A 24,482-nucleotide genomic window follows, 5' to 3' on the forward strand; every position below is an offset into this window, starting at 1 on the left:
TTCCAGTTTACTCTGAATAAGTGATATCTTTCAATTTCATGTCATCAGCAAATTTCACCTATTCACATTTTTGCATTGGAATTGTTGAAGATATTTAGCCATTACTAATTTCATTAATAATTTTTCTCTCTTTCAATATGTACATTTCTGTTATCTGCTGTCCTTTATTTTATCTGTTAATTGGAAAAAATTCTTGAAGAGTAAGTTACCTTAATTTCCTACTCTTGCTCAAAAACATATGGACAGATATTTTGGATACATGCATGTCATGTGTCATGTTTACCAATGGCTTTGTTTCTTGCCTGAGATCAATTAAAAAAAAAATACATTATGTTTTAAAGGAGAATTTATATAGTCAAAGCAGGACACCTAGAGCACAGAATTTATAATCTTTACATTTTATCTTTGTCATAAAACTGCTTTAAAAGCCTGACATTCTTGCCAAGTGCTATAACAGACTCACAGAATGGTTGAGTTTGGAAGGGACCTCTGGAGCTCCTCTGGTGCAAGTGCCCTGCAAAACAAATTTCCCAGGACTGTGTCTGACCACACCCATGGGAAGAAAAAATAAAATTCTCATGTTTAGATGAAATTTCACATGCTTTAATTTATGCCAAGGGTCTGTGATGTGTCAGTGAGGTCTACTGAGAAGAGTCTGGCTTTGTCGTCTTCATTTCTTATTGTACTGGGGAGCCCAGAGGTGGGCACAATGCTCCAGATGTGGCCTCACAAGTGCTGGGTAGAGTGGTGTGCTGGGTTTGGCTGGGGCAGAGTCAATTTTCTTTTCAGTAGCTACTATGGGGCTGTGTTGTGAATTTGTGCTGGAAACAGTGTTGATGACACCAATGAGCAGGATGGGGATGCACAAGGAACTGGGAGGGGACACACCTGGGACAGGCGACCCCAGATGGCCAAAGGGATGTTCCAGGCCATGGTATCAGCTTCAACAATGAATTAAGGGGAAGGCTGGCCAGGGTTTGTTCAGGGCATCTGCTGGTGTTTTCTTTTGCATTGCTTTTATTTCTTGGAATTTATTTTTCTGTTGTTTTCATCATCATCATCATCATCATCATCATCATCATCATCATCATCAGTAGTAGTAGTAGTAGTACTAGTAGAAGTAGTAGTTGTGGTGGTGGTATTATTATTAGTATTATTATTATCATCATTGTATTGTATTTCAATTGATAAACTGTTCTCATCTCAACCAATGAGTTTTCTCACTTTTACCCTCCTTCACTTCCCCCCATCCTTCTGGGTTTTGGAGGGAAGTGAGCAACTGTGTGGTGCTCAGTTGCTGGATGCAATTAAACTGGGACAAGGAAAAGATCTGGCTCCTGCTCAACTTACTTTTCATCAGGGTTCTTCATAATTTGTCTTTAGTAGTTGCTGCTTACTACAGAAATACCCACTACACTATAATTAATAGTGGAATTTCTCTAGGAGAATAATTTTGAAGACTTGTACAATCCTCTTCAAGGTAAAACAGTAAGCAGTTCAAATAATTACAACATCACAATATTGGAAAGAGAGTGAAAGTTTGGCACTTGTGCAGACTGGTTGAGATTTTTTTTCTCTTTTCTTTCAGTCCTTTTTAGTGTTAACTTGAAGCAAATGACTCTATGATCATGGAATCATAGAATCATTTAGATTGGAAAAGGCCTCCAGATTGTCCAGATCAGCCTTTAACTGCTCACTACCTTGTCAACTAGACCATAACATTAATATCACATAGTGGTTTCTTGAACACCTCCAGGGATGGTGACTCTCTAAGAAGTCATTTCCAATATTTAACAACCATTTCCATGAAGAAATTACTTCTAACATCCAACCTAAACCTGCCCAGGTGCAGCTTGAGGCTATGTCCTCTTGCCCTATCACTAGTTATCTGGGAGAAGTGGACACCCCCCACTTATCTACAACCTCCTTTCAGTTTGTTTTACAAAGTGATAAGGTCTCCCCTGAGCCTCCTTTTCTTCAGGCCAAACAACCCCAACTCCCTCCAGCACTTCTGATAGGAATTGCCTCCTAGACTTTTCACCAGCCTCATTGCCTTCATTGCCCTTCCCTGGAGACTCTCCAGCACCTCAGTTTTTCTTCAGCTGCGGTGCTTAGACCTGGACACAGCACTCAAGATGTCTCACAAGTGCTGAGTGCAGGGAGACAATGACTGCCCTGGTCATGCTGGCCACACTGTTGCTGACACAGGCCAGGATGCCATTGGCCATCTTGGTCACCTAAGCACACACTGGCTCATGTTCAGTCATCTCTTGCCCAGCACCCCCTTGTCCTTTACCACTGGGGTTTGTTCCTTGAATCCTCATTGTTGTCTTGTTCCTTCTGGTGCCATCTTCTTCCCAGCCTACTTCTTCCAGAGACATCACATGGAAGCCCCTGTGCAGCAGACCTGAGCTCAACAGCAGTGCCAGGCATGAGCATATTTCCTTGTCAAACTCAGAAGTGCAAATGTTTTCTGCTTTGCTTAGTAGGTTGGAAACAAATACCATTAGGTCCTTGCAGTGTCACTTCTGGGTCTGACCTTTTGGGCCGGGCCAGCCTGCAGTTTGCAGATCAAGGGAGCACCCCTGACATAACAGTTTGGCTGCACGGAACGTGTTGCCAACAGGCTTCATGGTGGGTTGCTGCCAGCACTTAGCATTCCCCATTGGAGCAGTTCACACCATTTCACTCTGGATTCTGAGCTACCTTGCTACTCCAAGATGGACCAGCCACTGTCCCTGGGGAATCAGTAATCTTCTAATTATATGGTTGTCAGACTCTTAACAATTTGTTTCAGATCTGTGGGATTGGAGAATGACCCGTTATTTCTCTAAGAACATTTTAAACCCTCATTCTATAAATACAGAAAATAATTTCATCAAATACCGTATGGCATATAAGAGTCTAGCACAGGTTAGTTTTACACTTTTTTCTTTAAGTCCTTCTGTTCATTCCATTTGAGATGAGAGGTTTCAGCCTGTACTGTGAGATAATGCAATTTCTCAATATGAGCATGATTAAACAAGTGCATTACTGCATATAGCAACCTACTGCCTTTAGCTGGCATGTTATACTATAATGCACATTACAGTATAACCCACATTACAGTATATATGCCCAAACTCTAAGATAAAAATCTTTGGTTTCAGCCTCAGTGAATATGCTTCAAGTTTGGAATAAGGCTAATTTGAAGCAAACACTTACTCATCAACTATCACTGAAGTAGGCGATATCTTGTCTTCACACTTCATCATAAGAATGATTGCCCAATACAAATTACCTGAGCCACCATAACAGACATGGCCAATGTCATCAATGAACAGGACCGATGCAGCAAGATGCAGCCAGAAGACCTTTTTGACAGAAAGGGAACATCTTCATTGCAGAACATCCCTTTTCCCAGGCTCAATAAGGACCCACCTTGTTTTGTGTATCCATGCTCTCAATACACACACCAAAGTCAATGCACATTCTCCTACAGCAGTGGTGGAGGAGTAACACAGCTCAGTGCTCTTCCATGGCCTGTCCCTCATGGGGATGGTCCATTTCTTCCCATAAGAATTGTAAGAGTGAAACCTCTGTTTCCTGCTCTGCACCTTTATAAATGGCTTTATTCTCCCATGCTAGCATAGAGTCGCCATTTTCTCCTCTTGATCTTTTCCACATTATATCCTAGCACAAACAGGGCAAGTGTATTTATTTGGGCCACCTTCTGAGCATAAAACACATGTTCTGATAATGCCAAAATAATGAGATAATTTATGAGGGCTGCACTGTTTCCTTTGAAGCCAAAACATCTCCAAAGCAGTTATTCCTTCTTGGGTTTGACAATGGGAGCACATTAATAAACAAAAATGAAGAGTAAAGCAGTGCAATAATGATTTGGAAACTTCAGCTAATAATTTATAGGTGATGCCTCCATGTCCTTGGACGCTATCATAAAATGAAATATTTTCATATATTATCCATAGCTGGAAAAAGTACAAGAAATTGCCAACTGAAACTGAACTGAAAGCTTTTGAAGCAACAAAACGCGACACCTCTTGCAATGAGTTTTTGACTGGAACATAACCTTCCATTCCTGGCTGCCCTGGCACTTATATTACCATTCACTCTTGCTGAGAAATACATACTGTAGGGGATCTATTTATTATTGTCAATACTATTACAAAAGAGTCCAGCAAAATAACACTGCAAGACTGTGACAGGTCTATCATATTTGAATTATTCTTTCACTATAGGCTGTTTTTAAGTAAAAATTACTTGGATTTATGAAGATGTTTTGAGATGTTTTTCCTGAAATTACTATTACTGAGCAACACACCTTCCATGGATTCTTTCCAATAAGGCTTAGAATCCTGTGGTTTCTAGGATTCTGCATTTTTAACTAACAATGCTAATTTTAAAAGGTAAATCTCGGAAAATATTGACAAAAATGAGAGAGTGTAATTTCTACTAAACAGAAAAGAAAAAAAGAACATGTTTTGTTTGGGGGAGGGAATGTTACCACAAATATACTTTATTTCATGTTTTGCATTTTGCTCTTTCCACAGTGAAATCAGATGAGTTGCAAACAATCAAGAAAGAATTAACTCAAATCAAAACAAAAATTGACTCCTTGTTAGGGAGACTGGAAAAGATTGAAAAGCAGCAAAAAGCTGAAGCAGGTAGGTAAAAGCCATTTTTAGTGGAATTAATTAAATTAGACCCTTGTTACTAGTCAAGCAAGACAGACCAAAGAGAATGGAAGTTTTCTGAAATTTTGGTACTTAATGGAGGCCTGAAGCAAGGTAAATCAACTCTCAGGTAAAACTACTGGCAGAATAGATTAATATTCTTCACAGAACATGCATCATCATTTAAGAATCATCTTTAATGGTGTAGTAGGAAAAAATAATCTTTCTAGTTGCTCTGGAAACAAAACATGACTAAAAAACTGACTGAACAGAATTAAGCTAGACATTTTTGACCATGGGAATGCTTGTGCTAGGCACATTAAGTATGAATAGCTGGTGTATATCAAGAATTATTGCCTGGGCAATAAGCAGGAGGTAATAGTCACAAGCTGAAGCAAGAAAAAAAATCTGTTTGATATAAGGAAAAGAGATGCACCTAAGCATCATGCACCTAAGTATAGTGAGTTGACCAGAGAGACCATACTGGCTCCATCCTTGGAAACATTCAAAACTCATTGGGCTCATGGACCTATGGACCTGTGCTAAAATTTGAGTTTGTCTCTGATTTGAAGAGGAATTGGACTTGGAGAGCCCAGAGATACTTTCCAGCCTCAGTTATTGAGTGAAGTTTGGGCCTCTTCGTAAAACTGGTTACAGCTCCAGTTTAGCTTTTTTCTGGCTTAAAAAGATTTGGTTTTAGTCAAACCTTGGGAATGAAAAAATCCAATACAACTTCATAATTTAATGAAGTCAGTGCATAATTCATTTTGTTAGATGAATTATCCCACCAGGCAGCACTTTAAAGTCATTCTGAGAGATAAGGTTGCATTTTCACCACAGCATATATAAAAAACAAACCCAGTTCTTATGCCTATCTATGGTATTTTCTTTGCTATTTCCTTATAGATCACATATATATTTTTACAGGAGCTTTATATTAGTGAGTTGATTTTGTGAGAGTCAGCATGGATTCCTTATCTCATGAAAAACTCAATTATTTTCTTTCATCCCTCCATTTTGTGATAAAACCTTTTTCTGAATTTTGTGTGAAATGTGTGAAAGAAATTCTGCCTCAGAACCCACAATTGCCTGGCTGTCTGGACAGTAGTCAGTTACATGAAGCCAAAAGCCCATCAGGACACATAAAGAAAATTCCACCAAGACTGTCTAAAACATTACTGGGAATTAGAGGTTGAGGGTTATAAACCTGACACAGTCAGAAAGGAATTTAGATATGGATGTCTCCTGTTCCCAAGTACTTTTTAAAAAAATATTGTTTGAAAAACAACCTACCTTTTCTTTACAATCATTTTCTGTTGACAGACAAGAACCAGTCCCCCAGATGTTACAGTTTATCTCACAAAGTTGAGGGCTTTTTTCAAGTCTAAGGTAAACCATTAGTAGAGATTGTGATTATCTCTTTCAGATCTGTGCAAATATGTATTCATTAGGTTCTATTTTGTACTTTATGCAAGTTAGATAAAAGTTGGTATAATTGGTGAAGACATAATTGCAAGGCACTCCATGGAATCACTTGTGCACTGAAATATTCTTGATTGTGCTACCTTGGGGAGTTTTTATAAAAAATCCATTACTATGCAAAACAATCTGCAGATCATTGTACTTTGATATTCAATTTTCACTTTTGCTAAAGAACTATGGTGGTCTCATTTAAATAGAAATCAGGTCAAAAGAAAAATGATTTGTATTGAATCACAGTCTTTTGGCTTCTTAAAACATGCAATGAATATCCTCAGATGTTAAAAAATGTTTTCAAAACATTGATGTTTTAAAACATCAGGTGCAGAACCCATCCCTCATATTCTTTGCCTCTCATTGGAGGGTGTGAGGAAAAAAACACCTCAAAGATACCAGTAAGAATGGAACCCCATTTAAGTTTCCTGAGCAGATGAAGAGGGTTATGCAGTCTGGATTATTAGTCTGAAGATCCAAAAAGATTTGTGTAAGCTACATCAGTAGCTGAACTATTTTATTTAGAATGTCAGACGGGAGATGATGAGATGATTTTGTTCCTTCTCTATGGTTGGCAATGTTATTTATTATTTTCCTCTGCCAGAAGGTGTGGCCTCACTAAGACTGGGATCAGAGAGAGGATCTGTTTCTTATTTGCACAAAGCAAAAATCAAGCCGTCATCTTGCTCTTTTGGTTTTCTAAGTTTGATTCGCTCTCCTGAAGAATATTTAATTTTTAATCCTAAAAGTTGTTACATCTGGAGGAATGTGATGTTACAGGCTGGACAAGCTCAGTGCATATATCGGTTACTGCTCTACAGCTGCATGAAAACTCTCCTTGCAGTAAAAGCTGATGATCTGGCTTTTTCTATTATCAACCCCTAACCTTTCCAGTAGAGGTAATATAGAAAATAGTATTTCCTGTACATAGGAAAACTGTAGAAATAGCTCCTTTGTTTGCAAAAATCTGAACCAAGAAGCTGGGAATAAGCTGTTCTGACATGCAAAAAAAAGAAAAAAAATTTAGAGACTAATCTTCCTGTGATATTATAGGTTAGGCTTTAATTAGGCTCAAAGTTAGGTACTTGAGTTTAGCTTCTCAGAAGAGCCCAGAAGAGATGAGTACTGAGACAATATTTTAGCCTTCTCTGAAGAACCCAGTCTATGTTCTCATTAAGACAATTAAGTAAGTGACCTAACTTTTTAGCAGCTGCATCTTAGATGGTTTCCCATTTAAATGTATTGTCTATGAATTCAGCAACCTTGTTTTTAAAAGCCTTAACCAAAACTGATTCATTGTTCATTGCCAGAGCTGAGTGACCTCAGAAATGGCTTAAGACAGGAAGTGGTAGGGCCAGACATAGAAGGCATAGATTGATTATTCAATCCATATTTCCTTGTGCATAAGGCAAGTAACACAATCGCTTTTAACTAACCTGGCATTGTATGGAGCACCTTACCAATAGAAGATAAGGCTCCATGGGGTGAATCTTCTGCTAATATATATGACTACAGTACTCTTGGAGCAGCTGTCTAAGATGACTTTGTATTCTTTAAATCTAAGAACCTTTCTGAAGACATTAGGTGACTGAGGGAGGAAAGCTTAATTTTTCTGTTTCTCCAGTAAGAGAAGGTGAAAATGAAGGACTAAAGACAAATGAAGGCTAAAGAGATGAATGTAAATGGCAAAATAAATGTGCAAAGTCAAAAGGTAAAACAAATGTCTTGGTTTAAGACTATGGAACAGAAAAATGCCATCCGATTTGAATAGTATGTGTAGCTGGTAATAACTTATGATAAAAAAAATAATAGAGCTTCAAAAATATAGAGCTTCAAGGCAACACTTAATTCATTGGTTGTCCAACAACATAGGTAATGAACTACTAGTGTTACAGAGCAGTCAGTCTTACAAAGGAAGAAATATTTTGTTCTAGAAATTCTGTCATTGATCACCCTCAGCCTGAAAAGACATTACTTTTCTAGCTGCATGCAACCAATTCTCTGGCCTGATTCACTCTGAGTACATAAAGTGTTTCATATAAGTTCCTGACATGCATAGAAATAAGACTCTGATCCCTCCAAACATTCTTCTAGCCAGTCTCTGTCATTCTTCCATCAATCTTTCTCTGGATTTCTGCTGTTTGGATGAAGTTCTTCAGCATATCCAGGAGTTTACCAATACTTAGTCACAACAACGCAGCTACCTTCATGAATTCAACCAGAATAGATTCTTCAGGCCTCCATGGAAATGGCCTTTCTTTTTACCACTTTGCAGAAAATATAGGAAGCCAATATTTGGTCGATTGGAGGGGGACATTCTCCAGTTATTTCAGCACATTATACCAGTGATGAGTAACAGATACTTTACTCCATAAAAATATGTTTACCTGTCTAAAAGTATTTATTGATTACCTGTATGACTGTTAAGACATATTCACTTTAAATTAACACAAATTCTTACTCATTTATTGGCAATTAACAGCCTTCTGCTTCTCAGAGCGTAGATATTTATGTACTTCTCATTGGCTGCTCATGAATAAACATCTGGTGACTGTGCCAATTGAATTCCAAGGCAAAGTCAAGTACAGAAAATCAAAAAGCTGGATCTCCTGGCAATTCAAGCCTTCATCCACTGCATGGCGTAGATGGGGTAGATGATCATATTGATATTGTGATTTATTTATGCACTAATTTTTGAAAGAAAAGTTTTCAATCATATTTGCCTGGTAGATATTATCACAGAGAATTTTACAAATCTAGCACATCTGGAGATGGAAGCTTAGGTTTCTTCTGCAGAGCACTTTCCTTTGCCACCAATAGGAAAGGTTACTGAATCTCCATAGAGTATGTTTTCCTTACAGAAGCCCAAAAGAAACAAATGGAAGATAATGCTGATTTGATTCAAGAGGAATGCATATCAGAGAATGCAGATAACTCTACGGAAGAGCCAATTGAAGGAGGGCCAGATGCAGATGGGGATGGAGAAGATATGACTGATGGGATAGAGGAGGATTTTGATGAGGATGGCAGCAATGAGCTGGTAAGGAATAATCATGACCTGTCTGTCTATATGGTTCCTACAAGTAACCGCAGAGAACCAACAGTCTGGATTAAGATAAGCTCAGAGGAGCACTGTGATGTTCTGTAACTAGTGCCCAGACCTATACTACTCATACACTATAATATCAATTAAGCATAGGAACCTCTAAGCATAGCAGAAATAAAAAAAAAAAAAATTACTACATTTGGTAATTTTAGAAAGGAAATAAAATGCATTTTAAATTGGTTTACATTTATTATTTTACACATGTAAAAGTGTAGAGTGCTACTTTTTTTCCTTTTTTTTAACTGCTACTTTTCAAAATTAAATAAGATTCTAAAATGGTGAAGTTTTTCATTATTAAGCACATGCTTTCCATGGTCCTGAGTCTCCATGGGTATACTCTGTGGGCTGTATTGGCAGATACAGGTTTTTTGATGAAAGGATTTTTCCTTAAGAAATGTTTGGGTTTTCTGCTTCACCTTTCATGAAATAAAAGCATTTCATTTAGCACCATTACGATGCTAAACTCCTAAGTTCTTCTAGAGCAACATTAAGAAATATTTGGAAAGTAAGATTTATACCTTTCTATGCATTCCTAATAAGAATGGAACAGTCACAGTGGTTTAGCTTCTATAGTACTCTCCCTTCCATCCTGATTTTCTTATTCTGCTTTGAGCTGAAAGAACTTTTGTTGCTCATTGTCATTGCTTGCATTTTAAAAATATTTAACCATGTATGTACAGTAAAAATCTTTTAGTGAAGCAGCAGAAGTCAGTTAGCAAGCAGAATCAATAGCAAGTCTGGAGTAATGGGGCATATGTATAACCAGCGGTTTGTGCTGCTTACTGCAAAAGCAATTTAAACCTACTTGTAATTTTTTCAGGTTTGTGTCCTGTTAGCCAGCCCAAGATTTGAATTTCTATATCCTGAGTAGCATTATTCCTGGAAGAAGCTACTAAAACCTGAATTCCCTCATTTTTCACATGCAATGGAGAACAGATGGCATTATCCCTTTTTCTTAAAGAGACAGGTTCTCCTCTTCAGATATAAGGGATGTCTGTAAAAAACTACCACTCCGAATTTGTAGGGAGTTGAAATTTTGTAATTAATAAATACTTGTAAATATAAACTCCCACCATGTCCAATACCGGACCAACTGAAGTGATTTTAGCAATAGGAGTTTATTGCTAAAATAGACCAGAGTTTAACAAGAATGTTGGGTTTTGCACTAATTAGGGATCATACTCCCCATTACAGACAACTAAGTGGGGATGTTAACATACAGTGCATTAGACTCTGATTGCTCAGTGCTGTCATTTTACCTTGTGGATTTGACATACTTAGCATATGACACTATATGACACACTATATGACACAAAAAGTAGAAGAATTTTTTCATCTATCAAAGGCCTCAGCAGGAAAGGCTCTATAAAGCAAGCAGCACAGGAAGAACTCATTAGCAGTGAAAGTCTGGAACTGGCAGAGACACATTTGCACACTGCTGCTTCCAAGTTAAAAGGCCTTTCCAAGATTCATGTTATGGAATCAGTTGAAGCACAGTGCGGTGCAGACACAGCTCCAAAGACAGCTCAGAGGTCTGACACACGCATCTAAGGCAGGGTGGGGAACCAACTCCAGTTTCTCTGCCTGTCATCACTAAGTGCATGAGTGCTGGGAGGAGGCAGCTCACTGCATGTGGAGAGTGGTGTCCTCTGCATTGCATCCTGGCATTAGTGGCATCCCCCCATCCCAACATGATGGTAGCGAGGAAAGGCCAAGGAAGAGGACTTCTGTGCATCCACTCAGGTGCAGCCTAGTGCAATGCCAGGGCAGTGGAGCCAGGCAGCTTCATGCCTTCCACCTTCCCAAAGGCTGGGACCCTCTAGGTGAGAAGCTGGCAGTACTGTAGACTTTAAAGCTTACAACTAAGATTGTCACTGATGTAAAATCCCTGTCCCTTTCATCCTCCCTTGCCATTTCCATCAAATTTTGGAAGAGGCTACTTCACCTTAGTTTTCCTGCCTGCTGCGATGTGATAATAACACTTTCCTTCTTTTGCAAAGCCCAGGGAGATTAGTGAATGCAAAGTTGCAATGGATAGGATAAAGGATTGCTCAGCAAAGGATTGCTTCAAGGAAATCTCAGGTCATGGGTGTTTTCCACAGAAAGGCAATTATAAATTGCCTTTCTGTGGAAAACACCCATGACCTGAGATTTCTATAAATGATGTATATTTCCTCTACAGTTTTTACCCAAAGAGTCAGCAGTATCAGCCTGTAGTTATGATATGGAAATGGTAGTTTTTGATGCATATTGTTATTTCAACTGTTTTATACTGACATATATTTATGTAGATATAGGCCAATTCCTTTAAGATTTAGTTCCTACTCCAATCATTGATAGCTCTGTAAAGGGAAAGACAGTAACAATACTACCAAATATACAGTGAATACCCCCGTAGAAATACTTGGCAATTCAGTCTGCTTCTACCTATCCTGTGTCCTCTTATCTGAAATTGCCCTCTGTCTTTTGAAAAGTAAAGTAGATATATAAGATTGTTATAAAGCAAGTCCTAAGAGATGTTGGTATTCTGTTTTATAAAAGCTAAATTGTTTAGGAAAGAAAGCTGACTAAGAGCAAATATGTAATTTTGGAATGGAAACAGTTACATATCTTTTGAGAAAAAAAAGAAAGGTTAAGAATTAAACACATTAAGTGTGACAACAGTAAGAAAAAACTTTCCATGTAAGAAAAACGTTACTATTTTGTGTAAAATAGTAACATTGGACTTGGAATTTAAAAAAAATTCTCCAAAAGGCTTTTTTAAAATGAACTTTATAATGTTTTCCAAATATAGAGCTAAAGGAATTTAAAACAATGATTAAAAAAATATTTTCTCTCACCATTAAGACCAGAGGAAATAGAAGAAATATTTAAATGGGCAAAGCTAATGCCCTGAAGTAATTTCAGCAGGAAAATTTAATTGGGAGTCCACTAGTATGAAAAATATTAATAGAGGGAAACAGGGAAATTACTTAAATTTAGATATTAACCTTTAGTGAGTTCTTCAGATTTATCTGTAAATCTCCTGCCTGGTCATTTTCCAAAACCTGCTGCATGTTTGCAGAACAGAATTCTGTTCTCCTAATGCTGTCAATAAAGGGAGGTATTCAAAAGGTCACACCCACTGCCAGAGTCTAAGTGCTGCCACAAGGGAGCCTCTGAATCCATATATGTTGGTCTCCATCTTTGCAGCAGAGGACTCAAAAATACATTTCTTTCTTTATTTCTAATTCTAACTTAAAAGGAAGTGACTACGCAGGATGTATGCTGTGGGTTTAGGTGGTAGGATCAGTTCTCTAAATTCACACTGTCTATTTGAAGTAACAGGTTACTGCACATTAACTGAGTGATGGCAGCTGTCCTCATGCCTGCTTTCAGCCTAGATCAACTGTAAAGAAAGACACAGTCTGAGTTAAGTCAGGCATGGATTTAAGAACCCTTCAGTTGTCTGCCCGGCTGCACACACAAAACAATACCACACTCAACAGCTGCACACCTTCTTCCTCCACCATATAGAAGAGGATGTTGTTCAATCTTGCATTGTAATTTTCAATGACTAAAGACATGCCCACAAACAGTCATTTTGGCTCAGCTAAAGTGTGGAAAATTTTAACTTGATTGCCCATCTGAACTCCAATTCAAGACAGGATGCATTTGAGGCACCTGCTGCAGTCATCAAATACCACCTCTTGAGAAATCTTTTTTGTACTATTTGCCCAAAAGTGTCTCTCAGTAAATGCCTCCAGAGTTTCAGACACTCTGGGTTGAAGGATCTCCTTAGAAAAATTCCGGAAGAATTTTGCTGCATTTCTATACTGAAGAGTTCTTTAAAAGGTGATCTCAGAAACATGATCCATCTATGTCTGAATATGTTAAAGAGTTGGCTTCAACTTGCTCAGGGAAGTGCACCATAAGCATTCATCCACATGCTCTCATACAGCCTCTCATTCCTGCCTATACAAGGGCCTGCATGCTTTGTCATTTTATATATATATATAAAATAGTCACTGGTTTATTATGTAGCTCCTGAGCTTACTTTACAATTCATGTCACTTAACTGACCATCAGAGGTAGTGAGAGGGATTGAAAACTTCAGATCTATTTCCTTTGCTCCTTTTAGGTAAAAAAAAAACAGGTAGTTTGTTATCCTGGGTTTGACTGGACCCATAATTCAGACTTTCATTCCATTCCTAACATTGAACAGTTTCTAGTAGCAGTGAACTTAAAATTCCTATGTTCCTTCCTAGTGCATTCCTTTTAATTTAAACTGTCCCTCAACAATGTTGTGACGAAGACAACACACCCATCCCATTTTATGGAAAATGGGCTCTCCTGAAGAAACATCTTTATGTTTACTTAATTAAGTTCACACAAAAATCACAAACAGGTCACAAGTTACCCAAACACAAATCTCCAGTGATATCAGGCAGGTCTTGTGTGTCTGCCATGGCTTTAAATTGTAAGTAGTGGGAAGGAAAACAAATAACCTTTTCGTACCCCTGTGGCTGTACAGGAGGGAACAGAAAAGTGACCTTTGCAACCCAGTCCAACCCGTTACAATATTTGAGCAGCAGCTTGTCCTCAGTCCTCAATAACAAGTCCCTTCTTAATATAAATAGCATTAATATTGTGCAGCCTGGCTGAAAGATTGAAGGAAGAACATTTCTGAATTAGCATGCTTGGTGGTTCCCTAATTCTGCTGATTTAGCACATGGACAACCCAGTGCAGACCCAGAATATTTCATATATCTTCTCTAAACTTGTTTCAAAGGGTGTTGATCAGTCATTGAGGAAGCACTGATCAAGTCATTGCAGCCCCCTTGTAAATAAAAGAGGTAGCTACAAGTTACTTCACTGAAAGCCTGAAGTATTACAGATTTGGGAAAAAAAAACCACAAAACAATTTTAGCCAATGGTTAATAAAATACCAACAAAATAATTAACTGTAATGAATTATAGACAAGCACTCATATATGTATTACATTGCCTGAGAATAATGGTTCCTATCAAACTGTCAGCCTTTCATAGTAAATAACTATAATAGTAATAGCATGGTAGTGGTCCAGTAGTTGAGCATTCAGTACAGCAAACTTTTTTCTAGTAGAGAATGTGATGCAAATACAGTAGATTTATGGTGTCATAACTCAGATCCAACACTGGTTAGTGCTTGGTTGGAATTTGAAGGATATATTCACAATCACAGCATTGTTTTTATGCTGGTGTAGCTGCACTAAAAGTAATGAAGCCAGACAAGCATTATTAGATGGGAGTTCCACAATAATGAGTCAACTTTAATGAGATGTCTTAAGAGGCATTTTTATTAAATTATTTTAGAACCAAAGATACAGAGACTATAAAAGGCCCGGTTCTGGTTACAATGTAGATTTACAGCAGTCGTTTCAACAACAGTTATAGTTCCCTTTCTATTAAGTATATTTCAGTTGTATTTACCTCTGAAGGGTATTTTATTTCTTACTCTCGTCCTTTTCTCCACCTCCACACTACATGTTTTCAGTGTATCAAATTTGTTTCTAACATCTGATAAAGAATAATGTTTCAAATATTAATACCAGAAACTGCCACGGACATAAAACTTGGGATATTCCTCTTGTTGCACTGATTTTCATTATGCAAAAGTAACACCATTATGATATAATAATAGCTATATTTCTTGTAGAAATTGTTGCCATTATCATTTAAATCAATGAAACCAACTAGTGCTGTGGCTAAAGCTCATCAAAAACATTTCCCTCTTGTCACAAATGGGTGATTTAGATTGCTTACAGGTACACTATTAAAGCTATTAGCAAAAGTAGTTTTAATATGATGTTGTAGAAGAGTAACTAGCCAAGGTTCAGTGGCAAGGTTCACTGTAGTACTGTATAGCACAGTTATTTGAACAATCATTCAAAACCACCAAAGCACAAATCATAGTTACCATACTAAAAGGTTTTGTATAATACCAGTCACTTCCCAAACATCTGCCATTGGTAAATGGTCTGTCTACTTCAAGAAGTAACCTTGAGAGGCATCCCAGCTCAAGGGGAAACCACCACCCAGCAACCAGGCTGCTCAGCTGGGACAGCTCAAAGAAGGCCCATTTAGGCTGTCAGATTTGTGGAATATAGTGGCTGTATTGTAGTCAAATTACATGCAATGGGAAAGGATTGTATGAGACTCCCTGCACCCACAACTTTCTTTGTTCCTTGATAAGTGAGACTTTGAAAAGCTACCTGCTGTTCATGTGTTAATTGCATGATGGGTGCTCCAACATCACCCAGCCAATGCTCCCTGGGCCACTCCCTGCCTTTGTGGGTCTTCAGAGAACAGATTGCATCTAGAGGAGTTCTTGGCTGTCTGGGCTATGGCTCAGGCCTTTACCTCTTTCAGAGTCTGAACCAAATTACCACTAGTTTGGTAAAAGGATTGATTGTATGCATCACACCCCTCCTATAAGTAGCTAAAGTGAAATTAATAGCAAATCTGTGTGAAACTTTGAAACTTTCTCTGCTTTAATTATTTTGTATTGAATTCAACAATGAAAATACTGAGCAGAAAGTAAAATAAAATCTAAAGAAAAAGAACTAAAATTTGTCTGATTAATTTCATCTAGTTTAAACCCAGTTTCAAGTAGCAAGATTAATCAAATATGTGACTGTGTGATAGTACTGATAGTACTTAATTTATCATCGTAATTAAACAAGATTTTTCATTGTCCATTTACATGCCTGCTTTTTCAGCCCATAGCATCAGGACAGACAAGACTGACTCTTCTATTATCAGCCAAATTAAGCTGATTAGGCTTGTCGAAAAGTTCAGTAGCTATTCTAACAACTTGCAGCTTTCTGAATGCACTTGTACAGGACTACTTAGAAAATAAAGGACAAACCTTATAATTAATAGCAATGGCTGAAGCCGTGTAGTGCCAGAAATCTTATTCACCTTACTTTAAAAATCACTAAGACAATGCAAAATTTTGTCTTTTCTATTGAGCTTACCATTCATTGAAATCTTGTATTCAGTGTCCGGGAAACATGATGCTCTTCATCCCTAAGACAAATGAATAGGTAAAAGATTGTGTTCACTTGATAAATATCAGAGATCTTTGTACTTGAGCAACTTAAGAAAGTCATTAGGGGCACCGTGCCCGACAGATACTAATTCCTTGTACCTTCCAAAGCTGCAGTAAATCTAATAACCTGTGACTGAAAAAATGGAGAAAGTAATAAAAGCATGCAATGAAATCAAAAATTGTAAGAAACTTCCTGACATGCCCTTTTGTTATATTTAATATATGCAGTAGCACAGTAGAGGTGTTTGCTGTTCACTCAGTGTTACATGAGTCATTGGAAGGACCTTGCCATTGCCCCTCCTCCCCATTTTTCCTGGCAGTCAATTTATCAGAGGAAGATTTCCTAAGTGGTGTTCAGTGTTTTAACTGGTTTATGACTGACTACATAATGTTTTTCTCATTATTATTTAAATACTATCCAGTACATATCACATGGGAACCTGCAGAAAATGCAGGCAATGTTATAATGCATTTTGTGTCTCTTTCTACTGGATTTTCCTGTCTGTAATTGCATTTTGGTAAAACAAAAAAGTAAACTAATTTTACTGAATTCAGATCTATTCCTCTGAATCAGCTCTAAATCATTTAGTTCTCAGTTAAGAAATCCTCAAAACTTAAAATCATGAAACTTTTAAAACATTGTAGTGCAAATAATATACTTAATTTACAGACATTAGAATCTTATGGATTTGATGAAAAGGAGCTTAAAAAATAATGGTTTTTCTCTCATTTTTAAGGGAAGTATGTGGGATCAGGAATTTTGGGTTCTGTTCTCAGCTTTGACACTGACCCCATGTGGGAGGCAATGTGTCTCAGAAGATTGAATGTGCAGGTAGAATTAGCACCTCTTTCTGAGGTCAGACCAACAGGTGCCTTTCTTTGACATGTAAGAAAGGAGCATTTCCAACCATTTAAACTTATAAAAATTAAATGTTTTCCAGTAAAGAAAGATATCTGTGGAACAGGCAATATATTCTTCAATGAAGTTTTTACTTTTTTCATTGCACCGTGCCATCTGTCTTGATCTGCCTGAAGTCTCAATCATTTAATAAAATAGTCATGGTGCTTGATAATTTTGAGACAGCAAATATTTAATTTTAATGGCTCAGGTTCCATCAAAAACACCTGTTTTGCCTCCAATTTCAAAACAAAACAAAACCACACACCAATCAGTGAATTTAATCAGAGGTAAACAATGCTGTCAGATCAGGCCAAAAATTCTCTTAGATGTGTAAACAAAATACTTGCCTAAATGAGATGAACTCTTCTCTAATATAATGTAATTGACTTTAATATTCAGTATTAGTAGCCTCATTATTTTTATTTAGTCTAAGTAGATCCAAATTAGCTCCACAGATTCTACTGGCCCAAAATTTATGAGCATAGAGTCAACTTCTGAGTGAAGTGCAGAAACAAGGACAGACAAACACCTACCTCTTAGAAGCAAACCTGGATTCCTTTACAGGTGAGGACGATGATGACTTCTAAAAAATATCACAGGCTTTTTGCTGTACCTTATGGCTGAAAATGAAACATCAGAAATTAATTGAAGTAATGGAACACTTTAAATAAGAAGACTGATTTTAGTTTCCACCCATGAATATTTTTGCCAGTCGAATTTCAACAAATTCTGGTGGAGCAGCCCTTCTTTTACTTACCTGTACTTGGGCTGATTCCAGTAAAATCTGGGTGACTTGCTGAAGGTGCTGCACAGGGTTTTGCTCACCCGTCACTTACAACCAACAGTCCCCATCTATGCATAGGGGAAATAAGTATCAGAACAGTGACCTAGTATAGAAACCAAAGCAGCAGTATGAGGTCTGTTGGGAAAGTGGTGGATGAGAAGGGGGACACTGATGTTTTCTGGGCATTCACTGGGACAGAGATCCTCTGGAAAAATTCGAGACAGCCATTGGGTCTGTGCTATGGATTTGAGTCTATCAGCTTAATCATCAAATTCTAAGATTTAACTGAAATTGAGCAATTGTCATGCATCACACATTTTTCCTGGTGTGTCAGTCTTTGAAAATAAATAGCTTTAGTTCCCCTAAAAACCACTCATTTCACAGGCTTTATCGGTAACCTTGAGCATCAAAAATGCTGAATGGAAAACCCTCAAAGGAAACATTTTTCTGTTGAAATCCATCACTCAAGTAAAGAGGTGCAGACATTGAAAAGCCAAAATATTGTTATTTTTCCATACTAACAGGCAAAATTGTAATTTTTTTTTCATTACAAATTGCAGAGCCACTACGCTAGTGACTCAATTATTCCAAAAGGTCTCCATTTTTTTTAGGAAATATAAATGTGTATGAAGTAGATTTTCTGCATGATTAATATCAAAACATGAAAGGCAGATTGAATTTATCCATACATAGGCATTTACACACCTCAGAAAAGGGAAGTTATTTAGAAGGTGATAGAACTGTAATTGCCATTTCAACAAAAAAAAAAGGCAATCAGTGAGAATAAGACAAGCTCAGTCTGCCAAAATGAAGATTTGGAAGTTAATCAAATACCAACTTATCCAGCTTGTCATGCTGCTATGTGTGTCTGAAGTTTCCAAATTGTTGCTGCTATTGATATCTAAAATTACACTACAGTTCTATAGTCTTTCAAAAGAAGCAAAGTGTTTTCCAGACCAAATAAATAAAGAATGAAAAGGCTAAATTCTTCCCTGCTTCCTCTTTGCAGGGTTATAATAATCCTTTCTCAGCTATTATGAGATTCTGCGCCATTTGCAGACCACAATTTGACCCCAAGTCCAACATCTTGCTTTCTTTTTTTTTAATTAATATCTCTTGAAATCCTCATAAAACCAAAATTTTATGCACTACTGTGCACTGTGCATTCAAATAGGCATTAGGCAGGAAAATAAAAATAAAAAACCTGCTTTAAATAGGACCATCTTTTATTGCCATTTCCACCGGCATCACGCTGCCACAGCAAGACCTTCACAGATGACAGTTTTAAGCATATAACTCTACATCCTGTATATTCAATTGACTGTCTTAATTCATTATTCTGTCACCATTTAAATATTCATTTTGCATTGTTTGTCTCATTCCACTCCTGCTTCCTATGGTTTACTCTGGGCTTTCCCAGTATCTCTGTCTATGCTATATGCTTCCAACATCTTCTTCCAGCACTCTCTCCTTCCCATTTCTTTTCAATTTTTTTATGCCACTCCACCTGATTGTTCAGTTGAGTAAAACTTCTGCCTCCAAGTACCCGAAAAATCTCCAGTTGATTAGCCAGAACACTCCTCATCTCAACACATTGAAATTTATTCCTGTCATTGCCAACCATTATTTTGCCTGGAATGGATGCCCTTTGGTTTTTGATACTTGTCTAAACTCTAATTTGGAAATAGTGAGAAAGTTTATTAGGTGCTTTCTGCATAATTACTTTAAGGCAATTCTTCTTGTAAGCTCCTACTTAAATTTATTTTAAAAACACACTTCTTAAAATGTAGACATGTTAAATGGCCTCAGAGTACAAGTTTTAGTAGTTCCTTTATGCATTAAACTGTGTGTTCAAAACTGCATCCTTGACATTAGTAGGACAGGAACTTTTGCCATGACCATTAATACTAATTGGACCACCAAATCTCACACTACAGAATTCCTACTCCTCACATTAATTAGAGATTAATTCAGTAGGAATTTTAGTCTACAGCTTTTTTACACCACCCTGTAACTTAAAAGCATCTCCTCTGTAGCATTCAGGATGATAAAGTAGAGTTCTTATCATGAATCATGATAGGACCCAGTTGGACTTGCTTCTCATGGAGTAGGCACCGTCCCAAAAAAGAGAAAACACCCAAGGGTCTCCAATGAGAGCCACACCCCTGGGAATTTGCTATGAATAGCCACTCATATGCAGGGATAAACAAAGGTGTAACATTTTTTCTCTACTTTATTTGGCACTAGATCCCAATAAGGTGTTGAGTGTCCCTCAAGGCACATAGGTATGGGCTGAGGGAACTCTGTGGACAGCATAAGGGAGTGATGCATTACTGTATTTGGATTGGCTTTATCAGCCAAGAGAGAACAGGAATGGGAGTTTGGTGGGAACAGTTTCACCATGGTGTAGCAATGCGGTAAATATTCTGGTAAAGATCTGGTAAAATTCTGGTAAAGACTTCAGGGCAGCGAGTTCTGCTAAAGCACCACCTCCCCACCATCCAACCTCTTCCACATCTGCTTGGAGATCCTGGCCTACCCCACACTCTGCAGAAGATCCACTCTGAAGGATCCACACCTCCAGCTTCAGATCCTTCCCACTGTCACCAAAAACTGTGCTACTAGTCCCTAAGTCTTTTCCTACTGCTATAAAGGACCTTGCAGAGGAAGATTTTGCTGCAAAAGCAGTCTAACAGGAGAAAAACACACAGCCTAAATAAAGTGGAAAGATCCACTTCTTTCCTTCATGGCCCCACTCAAGCTCTCAAATGACCATGGTGACACTATTCCCAAAGTCATTCCTTCAGTCTCACACCTCACCATCATCTCAACTGCAGTGTGTCCTCACTAGCACTCTCCAAATATTGGATCCTGTCTCCACCACTACAACCAAAAGCATTTGTCACAATTCTGCCTGGACTCTTAGAAAGCAAAGATATGATGGTCTAGGGGAGAAATCAGTATCTGATAGGGCTATCTTATTCTTCCTGCTGATTTTTATTGGACGAACAAGTGAAACAGAGCATTTTAATAGAGGGAAGATAGAAGTTTGTTTTCACTGATGACTAAAACAATCATTCTCACAAGTACTCACATAAATACTAGCACTTCAAAGCAATTAAGCTGTTCACTGAACAGAAAAACAATTCTGTAATATTTTTAGCAATTAAAGTGTGATTGGCAGAGTCAAAAACATTATGATTAGGTTTCATCAATTGAAGAAGGGTTTAAAGAAGGTGCAAGTCATTCTTTTATTTATCTTTTATTAATATTTATCAAACTGTACAATCACTCTATTTATTAAATGCAGAGAATATTCTATCACTAGTTCATTACAAAAAATCTTGCATTACTGCCATCATTTTGTTTTTCATGTTTTGCAAGGGTTCCAGCTGAAAGCAGCAAAAGTGTAATACACATTCATGTTCCCCTGCTCACACATACTGAACTGAGCATTTACATTTCATATGGGGGCATTAAACTAAACCACCTCTATGACTGTTACTGAGTTAGAGATTTGTTGCTTTAAATCAAGGGACAAAGTGCAAGGTATACCTCAAATGAACACAGATGTGAAGTCAACGTGATAGCTAAAACAAATTCACTGTTCCTTGGTAAGCTCTGCTTGTTCTTCTTGGCTTCCCACTGATGATGAAGGATGCTGTGTAAAAGCCAACAAATGTGCATGTCCCCATGGTACCTTACAAATATAAATTACAGTGTTTTGCATTCAGTCTGAGTGCCTGCTTAAGAGAAAAGGAGGATATTGCCTTGAGTTAGACATAGATAATAAACAGAATGGCAATTTGCTTTACTACTTTCTGTACTGCATTATGATTTTTCTCATTTTACATAAATATCTAGATCAATAATGGCTAACTAAGTTTTGGCTATTTTTTGTGTTTGTTCTGCCCTTTTTTTTAATGCCTGCTCTGCAGCAGATTCCATTTTTCACCTCTTTGGCTGTCCAGAAAGTGCATTTCATAATGAAAAGAAATTATTAAAGATGAAACAGAGTATGCTATCCTCGAGGACATAAGAGCAGCATCTCTAGACTTGGATTCAGAACTCTCAGTTGTACAGATAACAGTATTAGGAATGAACATCAGATGTAATGAAAGCAGTTGTGCTACAATTGCAGTTTGAGGTAGCACAAGTATGAGGGCCAGCGTTGGGAGTGAAAGGACAGTGTACCTGCTGCATTTTAATGGAGCTTGCTGTTGTTTTGCAGAAAGTGATGTATGGCAGTCACATAGCCTTCTATCAAAGCATAGTCAGACACCAGCAGAAACCTAGAAAGTTGTCAAGCATCATCTCCTACTCAAGAGGAGCCTGCAAAAGATTGATGTGCAATTTTACCAAGCAGTGGTCAGCAGTAGCTTCAGATGCCTCCATTACAATTATTAAAATGAGAATTCCAGTCCTGAGAATGGGTTTGTCTGGCAAAGAAAAAGAGACAGAAGAATAAGAGGAAGGATACTTGAGGCTTTGGGTTTCAAGTTCACATGTATATACGAACCATCATCTATCCATCCTCTTTGTAGCTGCATTTTCTGAGAGTTTCTAAGATTATTTGATTGTAAAATCCATTCAGAGGAAAGGAATTTTTAAAAACAGATGCATTTTTTCAGATGAATGTCTTTCATTTGTCTGTATTTTGGATGCTCTTATATCTTGTTGTGGGGTAAACTGTATGGTGAAGTCTGTAACAACTATATTCTGTGGAACTTTTCTTTAAGCATTTTCTTAACAAGATAAGATGTTAATCATGTACACCTTTTGTGTCATTTAGTCATAGCACATTCCTAATGCTCCCTCCCAAAAACATGTGCTGAATTTACCCTCTCATACAGTAAGATTTATTCCTGCACATTTACCCAGAATTCTCTGACCATAAACCCTATGAGAAGGAAACTATTTAATTTTGGCTTTCCCATGTTATATACACTGTGTATAGTTAAAATTAATTTAATCTAGTAGAATTTGAATTTGGCAAAAATGCCAGAAGGATTATACTAGAACTATAACAACAGTGGCAATAGCATTTTTGGAAGACTGAAATACAGTGTTATGCCTAAGAAGAGTGTTTCCAATACCTCATGCTCAAAAAGCAATTCAGATAGGGAAAAAAGCAGCAGAAATAATTTCAGATGGAAAATGAACCAATAAATATTCCATAAACTCTCTCCATCTTTCTTTCAGAGATTATGATAGCAATTAGGACAGCATATAGAATTTCTTTGATATTGTCTACGGATGCCAAGTCTATATGCTCAGTTGAATTATTCAATTCTTAAAATGCATTATGTTCAAATCACACTTTCTAAAGTGGTTTTCTGTTAGAACTGCATCAAATGAAAGCCTTATTACTGGCTTAAATGTAATTCAGTTCATCCTTGTTGTGTCAGGAGATGTTTTTATATATAAAGGGAAAGAAATGAAAAAAAATTTAAAAAGCCCACTAGTCATCATAAGGGTTTTTTAATATCATCAGCACTGCCATAAAGGCAGATGATAAATGGCATACTATTCAGAAGAAAGAAATGGGATGAAATTAGCATTGAATTGCTCTATATTAATCATAGCCCTGAATTCTTGTCATTACAGGGAAAATAAAAGTTTGGCTCTTTTAGATTTTAATGTTTCCTCTCAGACTTTACCATTATTTCTAGTGAGAGGGAAATAAGAAACCCATGTACTGAAGGAAGAACACAGGAATATTTTCGACTGGTGGAGTTGCTAAATTTTTGTCACTGTTTCCAACCAACAGCAAAGCAGCATTGGTGACTTGGGTCCAGATGGTTAGCAATATTAATGTTTCACAATAGTAACCTAATGAAGCTCTTTAGTGCTGTGACAGGTAAAGGCCTGAAAGGTTTATGGCAAGGGAAAAAAGCTTTGATAAATAACTTGAAAATCTGCCTCTGCCTCTTATTGCATTCATAATTGTTGCTTCTTATAATGGCATAAGGGAATGGCAAAGCATAGTTGAAAAAAAGACTGGAAAAGAGTAACTCTCTTTGGAGCTAATAGGATGTACAGTGGGATTTATTTTTTTTTTTTACTCCTTCTAAGATGAATAACTAGTTAAAAACCATTAAGCCTCTCTCAGACCTAAGGGAAGAATTTAAAGGTCTTTTTTATTATAGCTACTCTCTCTAGGGATCAGACCTAAAACATGAGAGATGAAGATTTTTCTCTGTGCAAGTAGAGAATAATAGTTTCTGGATGATTTAACTTAAAGAAGAAAATTCTGGGATCTCTCACATGAGCTTTTCTCCCTAATCCTGGTTACCTGTGAAGACCACAACCACAGATCTGGTGCTCTCTTTGCAGTGAAGGAGAAATCTGATGCCTGACTTCTTCAAAGGTCAGGAGCCCTGTCCTGCAGTGACTTGGATGTTTCTGGAAAACATGGTTTTCAGTAAATAGAAATTTTAACAGATTTTTTTTTTTCATTGAAGGAGGTG

The 24,482-nt window shown here is 37.4% G+C and overlaps 1 protein-coding gene across 7 annotated transcripts in view; it reads left to right on the plus strand.

The window, feature by feature from the left end:
• The window catches only part of RALYL (RALY RNA binding protein like), a 370,535-nt gene that overhangs the window by 341,778 nt on the left and 4,275 nt on the right, over nt 1–24,482 (plus strand). For 5 of the 7 annotated variants that reach the window (XM_071421350.1, XM_071421349.1, XM_071421353.1 and 2 more), the window contains 2 exons: nt 4,554–4,667; nt 9,011–9,189. In XM_071421350.1, coding sequence (XP_071277451.1) covers nt 4,554–4,667; nt 9,011–9,189 — 293 coding nt within the window. The remainder of the gene's footprint in view (nt 1–4,553; nt 4,668–9,010; nt 9,190–24,482) is intronic. The other 2 variants (XM_071421354.1, XM_071421357.1) reach the window with 1 other exon arrangement.

The sequence above is a fragment of the Agelaius tricolor genome, unplaced genomic scaffold, assembly GCF_023055355.1.
Source record: "Agelaius tricolor isolate 1412-34295 unplaced genomic scaffold, bAgeTri1.0.p SCAF_2, whole genome shotgun sequence".
Lineage (NCBI taxonomy): Eukaryota > Metazoa > Chordata > Aves > Passeriformes > Icteridae > Agelaius > Agelaius tricolor.